The 12667-nt window shown below is 47.4% G+C and overlaps 1 protein-coding gene across 1 annotated transcript in view; it reads right to left on the bottom strand.

Annotated features, from left to right (window-relative positions):
• The window catches only part of Tmcc2 (transmembrane and coiled-coil domain family 2), a 40843-nt gene extending 28181 nt beyond the window's left edge, over positions 1 to 12662 (bottom strand). Inside the window, exon 1 of the mRNA XM_013017254.1 lies at positions 12057 to 12662. Coding sequence (XP_012872708.1) covers positions 12057 to 12263 — 207 coding nt within the window. The 5' untranslated portion in view covers positions 12264 to 12662. The remainder of the gene's footprint in view (positions 1 to 12056) is intronic.
• Between the last annotated feature and the right edge of the window lie 5 nt (positions 12663 to 12667).

The raw sequence follows: 12667 nt of genomic DNA, 5'->3' as shown, positions 1-12667 counted from the left end.
AGCCATAGCAGGTTTTCCTCTGTGAAAAGCAACCTATAATCTTTCAGGCCATCTTCAGTTGTCTTAAAAAACGTTCCAAAAATTACACATACTAGATTTATTTTTTTTTTCTAGAAACAAACTTAGAACAGAAAAGTTAGACTATGCAGAAACGAAGCAAACAATCCTACATCTTCTGAAATGGCTGGCCCCGCCCACATCGCTCTCCACTCAGCGAAGTTCATATAAACAGCTGCACCTCGATCTGATGTAAACAACTGCATGGCCAGCCTTCAGTGAAAGTGTAGGATTCTCATGTTTCTCCTCACTCCTCTCCCCACAGTCCTCTCAGGAGTCAGGCCCTGACTTCACCTGCTTCACAGACCAGGTGAGCCCACCCATCTACCACACCAGGAACTGAGGATTTGTAATTAATTCTTGAGTCCATTTCTCCTGTGTACTCTCCATGAAGGTTCCCAGATACAAACAAAAGTAACAACTGCACCACTTCCACTTACAGGTGAAGAAGTTCTTCCCTCTGAAGAACTGAAGTTCAGGGCACCTCTGGGGCCTGGAGGTCACAGGTGCCAGGTTTTCCCACAGTCACAGCCCTTCAAGGCCAGCCAGAGGTAGCACCTTGAGGCCCACTTGAATCTGTCCTGGGCAGAACCAAGACCCAAGACAGAGTGGATAGTGTACACTCTCTGCCGTGAGTTTGGAGTGGACCACATCCGACGGCCTCCAGACTGGGACTAAGCCACACACTGCCCTCTTCCTCAGGCCCAAGCGGATGCAAGACCTCCCTCCAGGCATCCCAGATGGAGCCAGCTGGCTCTGGCCTTTGCCTAGCTGCCTATGCCAAATGGTCACATTACATACTGCAAATTATCTTTCTAGCATCCTATTCCAAGTTTCTTCCTCCTCTCCCCATTTCTAATTGGCTTCTTCAACACCAACGCCCCTTCTTCCGTACCCACTCAGGGACAGTGTGCCCCGTACAGCCTTCAGCAGAGGTCCTGAGGCTCAGAGACATTTGCCGTTCCTCAGCCCTGGGAATCAGTACAGGTTCTGGGGAGGGTTACCAGCCACAATGTCTTGAGTCCTAATCATATTTGTTTATACCTGTACTGGGGCTTGAACTCAAGACCTTGCACTCTCCCTTAGCTTTTTGTTCTTTTTTACTCAAGGTTGGTACTCTACATTTGAGCCGCACCTTCACTTGGGTTATTGCTGGCTAATTAGAGATAGGAGTCTCTAGGATTAGTTTGCTCAGGCTGGCTTTAAACTGCAGTCCTCAAATCTCAACTTTCTGAGTAGCTAGGATTACAGGCATGAGATGGAGAGGCCATCTGATCAATTTATTTTTAAAATTATACAACATGCTTTCCAATTTATCCTGCCATTCTATCCTGATACTAGTCTCATTTCTGTAGTAAGGATTGTGAAGTTCCGTAGCATCTGTGTCTCCCATTTTACAGATGAAGAGACTGAGGCCCAGCACAGCTAAGTGGCTTGTGAAGCCACAGAGATGATCTCTTCAACTTGTAGTCACATTACTTTCACTGGCCCACACAATGATTTCAAAACTGAAGTAGATATGGTATTTGCATATGTCACAGAACTGCGTCAAGGGCATGGAAAAAATCACCAAGGAGAGCTGTGGATCAACTAAGGCCATACCATAGGACTTGGGTAAGACCCTTGATCACAAGGTCTTCATTTCCCATCTCCCTTCCTGTATAGCAAGTTAAAAAAAATTAATAAAGCCAGAGATGGTAGTCAGGTGACCACAGGGCACTGAGGACTCCATTAAAGTCCATAATAGGCCTGAGGGAAAAGAACAAAAAAGATGTCAAAGGATGGTGGTGGTGGGGTCCCTGACATACAAGGCGTGAGTATGAAGGGTAGAGCGACACACAGGCTGCGCGGCACGTGGGAGTCGGGGAGGAGATGGAAGGAGTTTTGACATAACATGGGTAAGTGTTTAAAAAAAAAAAAACAAAACTCAGCGCATACATATAAGCTGCCACAAGTTTCAGAAGTGAGGAAAACCATGGTGACTAGCTCGAGGGAACTCAGCCGCCAACGCAACAAAGTGCCACCTGCTCTGACTAACAGGTTCCAGCTACTAAATGTCACTTGCTTTTCCACACTGACTTTTGCTTTTCTCCAGCTGCCTAAAACCATTTTTGGTGGCCAAATGAAGCCATAGATTAGGTAGAGAATGGGGAGCTTGCAGAGTTAGAGGTGAGATGGAAACTTAGCTCTTCACATCATGAAACCTGAAGGAAGCTAAAACCTGGAAAGGGCAGTTAGGAATGGTGCTGAGCTGTCTTGGAGGGCCCCACGGGTGGCAGTGCCCTCTCAGGAAGAAGGGTGGACTAGATCCAGAGTTTCTAAGCTTCCTTCCTGTGAAGGCTGTGGTTTCTGAGCTGTCAGGCTTTGGCCATATTCCTCTCTGGGTGTGGGTCTCTAAAAAGAGGAAGTGTGCTAGGCACTGGTGGCTCACATCTGCAATCCCAGCTACCATTAGGAGGCTGAGATCTGAGGATTATGGCTCGAAGCCAGTCTAGGCAGGACAGTCTATGAGACTCTTTTTTCCAATTAGCCACCAAAGACAAAAACAGAAACAAAAACCAGAAGTACAGCTGTGACTCAAATGGTAGAGTGTAAGCCTTGAACAATAAAGCTCAGGGACAGTGCCCAGATCCTGAGTTCAATCTCTAGGACTGGCACAAAAAAGGGGGAGTGCAGGAGAAATATGTTCTAGATTCTGCAAACACAGCTTTGTGAAGCCAAGAGGAAACCACTTCAGGGTAGCCGCCTTAGGCATCATCTGGTTAAGGATGGCCAAAAGCGGTTTCCAGTTCCTACAGGCACTTGTGTTCCCATTAAATCCCAGGAAAACCCAAAGAGCCTTTAAAAAAAAAAAAAAAAACCAGTGACTTGGAGCTAATGGTCCCACATGGCAGCTGACCACCCGGCCCTTCCTCTCCTGGCTCTCAAAGTCCCTCTCCCCAACAAAGGTGTGACTACAAGGGTTCAGGAGGGTGACCGGGTCACCCTGAGCCTTTGCAAGCCCAGGTCGCCAACGTTCCCTCTATTTATAGGGTCTCTATGGAAACAGGGACAGCATTAGAGAACTAATCACTGCAAAAACCTACGGAGTTCTACTGTGGGATCTGGCTCTGATTGTGGAAGTCTCGGGGTGGGCAGCCTGGGGAGGCACAGGCAAGGCCCAGCACCCCAGTTCAATGATGGAGAAGAGGGAACAGCTGCCCCTCTCAGGCCTATTTGGGGTTTCTGTGGGAAACACAGTGATGAACATTTTGGAGCCGGACACTGGTGTTTCACATCTGTAATCCTAGCTACTCTGGGAGGCTGAGATCTGAGGTTCAAAGCCAGCCTGGACAGGAAAGTCCATGAGGCTATTATCTTCAATTAGCCACCATAGAAAGCAGGAAGTAGAGCTGTGGCTCAAATGATAAAGCACTAGCATTGTGAAACAGACAAGAAACAAAACTAAGGGCTGGGTGCCAGTGGTCCATGGCTGTAATCTGGCTATTCAGGAGGCTGAGATCTAAGGATCATTGTTCAAAGCCAGCCCAGGCAGGGAAGTCTGTGAGACTCTGTTTATTTTATTTTTTTTGTGGTCAGCCTTGGGGCTTGAACTGCTGTCCCTGAGCTCTTGAGCTCAAGGCTAGCGCTCTACCACTTAAGCCACAGCACCACTTCCAGCTTTCTGCAGGTTGATTGGAGATAACAGTCTCATGGACTTTCCTTCCCAGGCTGGCTTTGAGCCACCATCCTCAGGTGTGAGCCACTGGTGCCTGGCTCTGTGAAACACTTATTTCCAATTAACCACCAGAAAACCAGAAGTGGTACTGTGGCTCAAAATGGCAGAACACTAGCCTTAAGTGAAAAAGCTCAGGGACTGTGCCCAGGCCCTGAGTTCAAGCCTCATGACTGACAAGAAAAACTCAAAAGAACTAAGGGACAGTGTCCAGGCCCTGAGTTCAAGCCCCAGTACCATTACAAAAGAAAGAGAGAAACAAAACAAAGAAGTAAAAAAGAGAAACAGAGATTTTTTTTTCTTTTTGTCGGTTGTGGGGTTTGAACTCTGGGCCTAGGCTCTGTCCCTCAACTCTTCAGTTCAAGGCGAGAGCTCTACCACTTGAGCCACAGTGCCACTTCCAGTTTTCTGGTGGCTTATTAGAGATAAGAGTCTCATGGACTTTTCCTGCCCAGGCTGGCTTTGAACTGTGATCCTCAGATCTCAGCCTTCTGAATAGCTAGGATTACAGGTGTGAGCCACCGGTGCCCGGCTAGAAACAAAGATTTTAGGGTCATTTTTTCTTATTCTTGACATAAAAAATAAAAATAAAATAATGAATCTCAACTCAGGGACAAATGATTTTCTAACCCAGTTGTATTTTAATTCCTTGATCTTTTCTTACTTAGCACAGACTGCCGAGAGCCAATGTAAATTGAAAAGGTCACTTCATCCACCAGCAGAGGTTTTCATTAAAGCTGCCACCATGTATGTCCTGTCTGCCTCTCCCTGTTTCTACCTGCATCCCTGCCTCTCCCATCCATTAAAGCCTTTCCAGTGTGCTGGTTTTGCTCTGTCCTGAACTTATGAATGTTCATTACCTATAACCACGTACTGCCTTGGGACAAACATCACCTAACTCTGCAGCATCGATGGACAGAAAACATAGGAGATTGGAGAGCAACAGCTATGTTACCTACATTTTTTGTCCCAAAGATTACATAGCAGAGACTTCAAGGCAAGCATGACAAATGCTATTTAAATATTTGTTCCAAGCCTACAAAACCATCTTTAAAGATCATCTGCTTCTTAGAAAACTACCTTTTCCAAAGACTTAATCCTTATCCCAAACCTAAAACACCCAGCAGAGTGGTTTAATTGGCTTTTGGGTATTTTTGTAGAGCAGGATTTTCTTCCGTCTAACCCAGAGCCCTACTGCTGCAGTTGAACCCTTGTCTTCATTTCCCAAGAACTTAGTAAAGGCCAAGATTTGAGCTGGCTTGGAAGGAGATGAACACAGACTACAGAGCCAGAATGTGTTTACTGTCTTCACAAATGGTTCAGGGCGAGCTGAGCTGGGGGTTCACGCCCTAACAGCCAGTTCTGTTTTCTGTAGTGGACTCAGCTAACTTGGCTGGAATAAAGAAGCCTTCGGTCATTTGGTTTGAATAGTCAAAGGTTTTTTGTTTTTTGTTTTTTTCCCTAATACAATCACAAAACATACCTGCTCTCCCCCTAATAGCTTTGTTCTCTTCGTAACATAGAGACTCCAGTGTTTGGAACACAAAAGTGGAGCCCATCCAGCCCTGGCCTCACTCCAAAAATGCTATGGGGATTTCCAAGGGAGATGCTTGTTTCTTAAGAGGAGAGATGACACCAGAGCTGAGTCCTGAGCTGGTTCTAACATCATTCCTGAGAACTGCACTGAGCTCCCCAGCCCCTCCATACTTTCTTTCAGCCTCAACCCCAAATTGAACCCTCAGGTCCAATTAGACGTTTCAATGCCTTGTGGAGGAAGACATTCTTGTTAATGGATTGGCAGCTAAGACATAATTAGATACACAAAAAGCAGCACATTCTGTAAACACTGAGCTCAACTAGGGCAGCTGGGAATGAATCTAGAACCCAATGTGTGGCAAGAGAACAGAGAGCTCCGTTTGCCACATGCTTTCCAATAGGTCACCAGCTCCTTGAGCCCACATACAGGGCTACTGAGAATACTGCTCCAGGCTGGAGAGGTCCCAGTGGTGATTCGGGGGATCTGAGGCCTCAGGACTCCCTGCCCATCTCACCAAAGGTGCATGCCAAACAAAACTGTAACTGGGTGCTGGTGGCTGAGACCTCTAATCCTAGCTACTCAGAAGGCTTAGATCTGAGGATCTGTTTGAAACCAGTCTGGGTAGAAAAGTCCATGGGATTCTATCTCCAGTCAACCAGCAAAAAGCCAGAAGTGGAGCTGTGGCTCAAATGGCAGAACACTGGCCTTGAGCTAAAAAGCTATATAGGACAGAGTTGGAAGTATGGCTCACATAGTAAAGCACCAGCCAGTGAATGAAAGTGTCATATACCAAGTTCGAGTCCCGATCTTGGACGGAAAGGAAAGGAAAATAGCTAAGGGACAGTGGCTATGAACTCGTTCAAGCGTTAGTACCCATCCCCAAAAAACAAAACTGCATCCTCAGCGTTTCTCTTAACTCTGTTGTTTCTGACATTTACCAGGCAAAGGGAGACTTGACACTGAGCTTCTCCCCTGCCCCAGTTAGAAAGATTGTCTCCACTTATAATTAATGTTCTGCTCTTTCCTTAAGTATCATGCTCTGAATCCACTTCTCCCAGAATACCTTAACTATGTTTCTAATTCTATCAGATGATGCCTGCAGCACTCTTAAATTTAGGTAGTTTTCTTCCCAGTGTTTCAACCTGTTTCACCCAGGAATTCACCTGGAGGCAAAGGCAGTAACTATTGGTAAAGAACTGATTTCCTGGTTTTCAGGTATATCTCAATCTCTCCTCTTCAGAGATTCAGCTCCCACCTGACTGCAATGATCTTCAAGCCTAAACATCACTTCATGGAGGCCTCTGATGTAGCAAGATCCTAAATAGCCACATCCATGCCTTTATCCCACTCACATTCCCATGGAGTGGACTGTCTTCTTCATTTAAAAATATAGGAAGCCAGGTTCTGGTGGCTCACCGGTAATCCTAGTTACTCAGGAAGCTGAGTTCCAAGGACTGCAGATCAAAACCAGCCCAGGTAGGAAACTCCATGAGACTCTCATCCCCAGTTAACCACCAGAAAACTGAAAGTGGTGCTCTACCTCAAAGTGGTAGAGAGCAAGTCTTGAGCAAAAAAACCTCAGAGACAGCACCCCTAGCACCCAGGCCCTGAGTTCAAGCCCCATGACCAGAAGAAAAGAAAAAAAAGCATAAAATTATGGGAAACTGAGACCTCCCTACTTATTTTTTTGGCAGTATTGGGGTTGGAACTCAAAGTCTTAAATTTTCCTGGGCATTCTACACTTGAGCCTTGCCACTAGACCTTTTTTGGTTGACGTGGGGCTTGAACTCAGGGCCTGGGCACTGTCCCTGAGCAATTTTGCTCAAGTCTAGTGCTCTACCACTTTGAACCACAGTGCCACTGCTGTGAGACTCTTATCTCCAATTAACTACCAGAAAACCGAAAGTGGTGCTGTGGCTCAAAGTGGTAAAGTGCTAGCCTTGAGCAGAAAAGCTCAGGGACAGTACCCAGGCCCCAAGTTCAAACCCCATGACCAGCAAAACAAACAAATAAATGTAAAAGAAAGAGTTGGGAAGTTAGTGGCTCTCAGCATCAGTACTAAGAAAAAAAAAGTAAGTACAACAAACCCACAGAAAAAATAAACACAGGCTTTTTATGGATATCAATGTTGTTTTGCTTTCTTGGGTAGTGATGAGGTTTCCATTTTTGCTTTTGTTATTTAAACTGCATGTGTATCTGAGTTTTCAGGAACATCTCTATGCACATCCTATTTCACTATTTAAACAGTGCCTTCCTGTGGAAGGTCTCTAATATCTGCTGGCCTCCCGAGTCCTCTCTCAGTGAGCTCTCTAAGGAGTGCTGAGGAACACAGGCTTTTGGAGTGTGGCTGAGGTACTTGCAGCTTCCAGTAAAGAGGACCACCAAGGATTCAGCTGTAACTCTCCTCTCACCTCTTGGCTTCTAAGTGCTTTACCTGGTCTTCATTCAGCAGGCTGGAAGACCAGTACATGGTATGAGCAGAAGTACAAGGCTGGAACCCAGACAGTCTTGAGTCAAAAGCACTTAGAAGCAAGATGGAAACAATGTGGAATGGAGCTGCCCCTTTTTCTTCAGAGTAAATACTAACAGCACTCAAAAAATTCAAGGAGTTTTTATGAAAGAGAACTTGGAGGGGGGGTGACCAGCAACCCCCAGACCCTCCCTTGCAGAAATGCTGTTCCTCCAGCTGTACATGGATGGGGAGAGGTGGGAAATTATCTCCCTTACTTTAGGCTTCTACCGTGTGATGTTTTTCTTTTTAATTTACTTTTTTAGGAGGTGCCCATACTGGTGCTTGAACTCCAGATCTGGGTGCTGACCCTTAGCTTTTTTGCTCGAGGATGGAGCTCTACCATTGGAACTCCACTTCCAGCTTTTTGGTGGTTAGAGATAAAAGTCTCATAGACTTTCCAGGGCTGGCTCTGAATCACAATCTTCAGATCTCAGCCTCCTGAGTAGCTAGGATTACAGGTGTGAGCCACTGACGCCCAACTCACTTGCTGTTTTTGTTGTTGTTTGGGGTTTTTGTTTTGTTTTTGCCAGTCCTGGAGCTTGATTTCAGGGCCTGGGCATTGTCTTTGAGCCTCTCTGTGCTCAAGGCTAGCATTCTACCACTTCAGCCACAGTGCTACTTCCTGCTTTTTCTGTTTATGTGGTACTGAGGAATCGAACCCAGGATTTCATGCATGCTAGGCAAGCACTCTACCACTAAGCCACATTCTCTGCCACATGCCTTATTTTTAACAGGACCTCTTTCTGTAGAGTTCCCCATGGTTCCTCCCTACTCCCTTCTCCCTGGAGCTGAGTCTCCTTTCTGGAAGATTCCACCGTACTTTTTTTGGCCAGCCTGTCATTCCAGTATCCCACCCCAGTAAGGAGGGAATCTGGTTGCAGCAAAGGACTCTATAGTGAACACAAATGAATCCAGACAGGAACTCAAGTGGTCAGACAAGGATCTGTGCTGCAAGTGGCTGAATAAGTGACTGACTTGTGGGGCTCCTGTGCAGCACTGTCTGCTGAGATCTCCCAGGAGGACACACTAGTGTGTGGACTACAGAAAAGATCCCCAAAGTATTTGCATATACCTCCTCTCTGTGGGACATACAGTGAAAATTGCTATTTAACTATTGTTCTTCATTTTCAGTGGCCCTTATCATTCCATCATCCAGATCCCAGGCTACCAAAGAAGAAATGTGCAGGACTAGCATTGCAACTCAGTGGTAAAGGGCTTCCTAAACATGCTCCAGGCCCTGGATGCAATCCTCAGACACATGCGTGTGCACACACGCACACACACACACAGACAAATCTACACACAGTAGATGTTCTAGTGCTGAAGGACCAAATGGAGATCACTGGAGTCCTGTAGTTCTATGACAACTACTGGCTGTAATGAGTTAAGCATCATACAGCACTTTTGAGCAAAGACTAAAATTTTTTCCTACCATAGAGGTGCTTTACACAGAGCCTCGTATGTTTTTTGGCCCTTTTTCTAAATGACTTCCTCCACTGGGCTTAATCCATCACAATGCTCAGAGCCATTACAGGAGAATAGAAGTGGGGCTGAGGTACCAAAAACTTCCTATCTGCAATGTTCAAACAGAAAACAAAAGCAAACCAGAAGTGCTCATCAGCCTCAACTATGCACAGGTGTGAGCAGAGGGTATTAAAAATGAAACTTGTCAAACAGCAGGACAATGGATGAGCCAAAGCAACATTGATACTCACTTGAACTATGTTGGATATGAACATTACAACTAGGAGGGAGGGGGAAAGGGAGGAGTAAGTGGGAGATGATGAGGGATGGAGTAACAATGAGTAGAAACAAATGCACTCATTGCCTTACTTATGTAACTATAACACACACCCCCACCCCCCACCCCACCCCACGCTCATCACCTTTTCAAAAAAAAAAATTAAACTTGTCCCTTTTGGGTACCACCATCAAATCTAGAACAAGTCAGCTCCTCCCCAAATTCCAGAGCCAATGAGAGGATTCTTCCACCACTAGAAAACTGTGTCAGCCTTGGAAAACAACTTTTCCAACACTGGAAAACAAGTCTGGACACACTCCAATATTCCTTGTTCTTTTGCTCAAAAGAGTTGAGTGATTTGTGTGAGATCCCAAGGCCTATCTGGTTGGAAGTCTATGCCCTGTAATAAACATGTGATGAAGCTGACAGAGACAAACAAGAAAAAGCTGTGTGTCTCCCTGTGCTCCCATCAGCAAACAGCAGCTGTTTTCCCCTTCTTGCCACTAGCCTGGCTCCACCTCTGTGGTGGTTATTTTTTCAGGGGTAGGTGTGGGAAGGTGGAGTACAGAACAGTTCTTCTCTCATACCTGATCTCAATTCTGATTCAGGGAAGTTCAGCAGTTAATATCAAGTATAGAGTTGTCACTCTATCTGTCCCTGACCAGAATGGAGGTGTCACCAAAAAAAAAGAGAGAAAGATGACATAGAAAGACAGAAACATGAGCTTAAGGCAGCTTTATCTACAGGAACAGACACTGCAACCCCCACACCACAACCATCCCACTTTCCCTCTGGAAGGCATCTGGGGGAAATGAATGAAGCTGCTAGTCTCCACTTGGGCCAGAACTGGTAAGTGGGGCAGTTTCCAAGGCTGCCTCTCAAGGGCTCAGGGTAAGGATCCCATCTGATCCAAAAATGAGAGTTTACTGGCCAGATTCCTCTGGAACTGCCTAAAATGAGGCTGAAGTCTGTAACTGAGTATTTTCCTTCTCCTCTCTCCCAACAAATTAGATGAGACCCCTTTTCTTCCACTATCTCACTTAAAACAGGAAACCCCTCCTGGCCACAAGGTGTAGAGTTGGAGGATGACATTTGGGATGGACGCTAGGGACTTCTTGAGCAATAAAATCCTAAGATTTGTGCACAGAACCTCTCCAACAAAGCCCATCCTAAGACATAAGGCTGGCCACAAATCTCCAAAAAGGGCAGTGGCAGACCCAGAGATCAGATGTGAATAATTATAATTAACACAAATCTTTAAAAGTGCATACAACACAATGAGTCACGTTGTTCCCTTCTCCTCCCTCTCCCCCCATCCCCCCCCCAACCACAGGAATACCTGACAGTGAACAGACCCAGGTAAAAGCGCACACACTCACCTGCACTCTGACTTCGGGACTGGGAGCCCCACAGGCCAAATGAAGAATGTCATTGGCTTACTCTGCTGAGCTCCTTAGTGCCGGCTGCCACAGGATACCGCTTAATTTAACCTAACAGGAGTCCTTTCCACTCCCCTAACCCAGACCCTGCACCCTCTCCGGAGAAAATCCTCCTGAGGTATCAATCTCCAAGGTGCCTAAGTTCCTTCTTTGTGCTGACATCTCGATCAGTCCCATCATGAGCTGGCTGGAGAATGTCTAAGCCGGCAGTCCTGGTGACAGTTCCAGTAAAGGGGCATTATCTACCCGGGCGGCTGTTTTAACCGACTTAGAGCTACACTGAACACAGCTCGCCGATTATCTCTAGGACATAAGGCTGGAAAATCAACAGCTCCATGTGAACAGAGGCTGTCTGCATTCTGGTGCTCGCTGCCGGCTCAGCGTGTGTGCAACTTGAATCGAGGCCCCAACCAGCCCTGGCACTGCTCGGCCACCTGTCAGTTCTCCACCCTGGGGGTTGGTTCAATGGGCGGACTGGGATCTCCAAGCACTAGCTTAACCTCTGGCTCCACCTAACGGCAAGAAATCCACACACACACCCCTTTCACAGATGGACAAACTGAGCTTCCTCTAGAAAGATAGCCAAAATTCATAATGAGAGGAGATTAACTGGTTAAAAAAAAAAAGGAAACTAAATGGTTGCCTGTATGGTCTTTTCCAGGTGATAATTGTGCTCCTTCTGCTATCTGACAGACAGACAGTAGAATGTCAACTTTCTTTTTTTTTAGTTAACATCTTGGATTCCTCCATTCCCTTTGTCTTGGGAATAACACACTTCGCACATGTTATTCGAACTATCTCAGATGGGTAAGTCACTAGAACGTCTGCGATTAACGGGGTACAAACAAAGAGGCCCGAAGCGGAGCTGACAGTCACAGACCGCACCTGACTTCCCTTCTCTGGTTCTAGCCACACATCCACCGACTCCTACCTTGGCCTGGCTTCCTGTCCTCCCCCCTCCCCCATCACTCCCCCCCCACTGTCAAAACACTTGTGCGTGGGGGGAGGGTGGGCTGGGCTTGCGCGCGGGGCGGGGGGGGGAGGTCTTCGCTCACCTTTAAATCGGGAGGTTTGCTTCGGGGACCCGGGTTGGGTGGCGCCGCAGGGGCGGCCTCTGAAGTTGGGCCGCCCGCGGAGTTGGCGCCCGAGGCCTCCCCGGGCCGGGGGTCGGCGCCCGGCAGGTGTCCGCCCGCCTCGTCCGGCCCCGCTCCATCCTCCTCGCCCCGCGGCGACTGCAGCTCGTCCGATTTGCACCTTTGCATGGTGTATGTGGGTCGGCAAGGGGAATCTGTCCTTCTAGCGCGCTGTCTTGGGGGGAGATCGCACCCCTCCTTCCACTCAGAAATGAGGCCTGGGGTCTTCGACTCTTAACAAGGAGCGGGGCGGGGGCAGACCACGATTTCTTGAATCAAAAATAATCACAATTGTTTTTCTTAAAGGCGGACGAGGGGGGGCGAGGAGGGGGTGCCTCGGAATCATTCATTCCGACCTGGGGAGCGAAGGCAGGTTACCATCGAGGCTGGGCAGCAGGAGTCCTTGGGCAGTCACTGGAGGGGGGTCCCCCAAACTTTCTGCTTCAGGGCACGGGCCGGGCGGAGGGGAGCAGGGCGGCACGGCGCATCCCTCCCGCCGGCCAGGCTGCAGGGCGAGGCGGGGCACGGGGCAG

Source organism: Dipodomys ordii, unplaced genomic scaffold (genome assembly GCF_000151885.1).
Source record: "Dipodomys ordii isolate 6190 unplaced genomic scaffold, Dord_2.0 Scaffold35, whole genome shotgun sequence".
Lineage (NCBI taxonomy): Eukaryota > Metazoa > Chordata > Mammalia > Rodentia > Heteromyidae > Dipodomys > Dipodomys ordii.
Note: the sequence above shows the minus strand (reverse complement) of the source record. Positions and strands in the feature narration are given on the sequence as shown.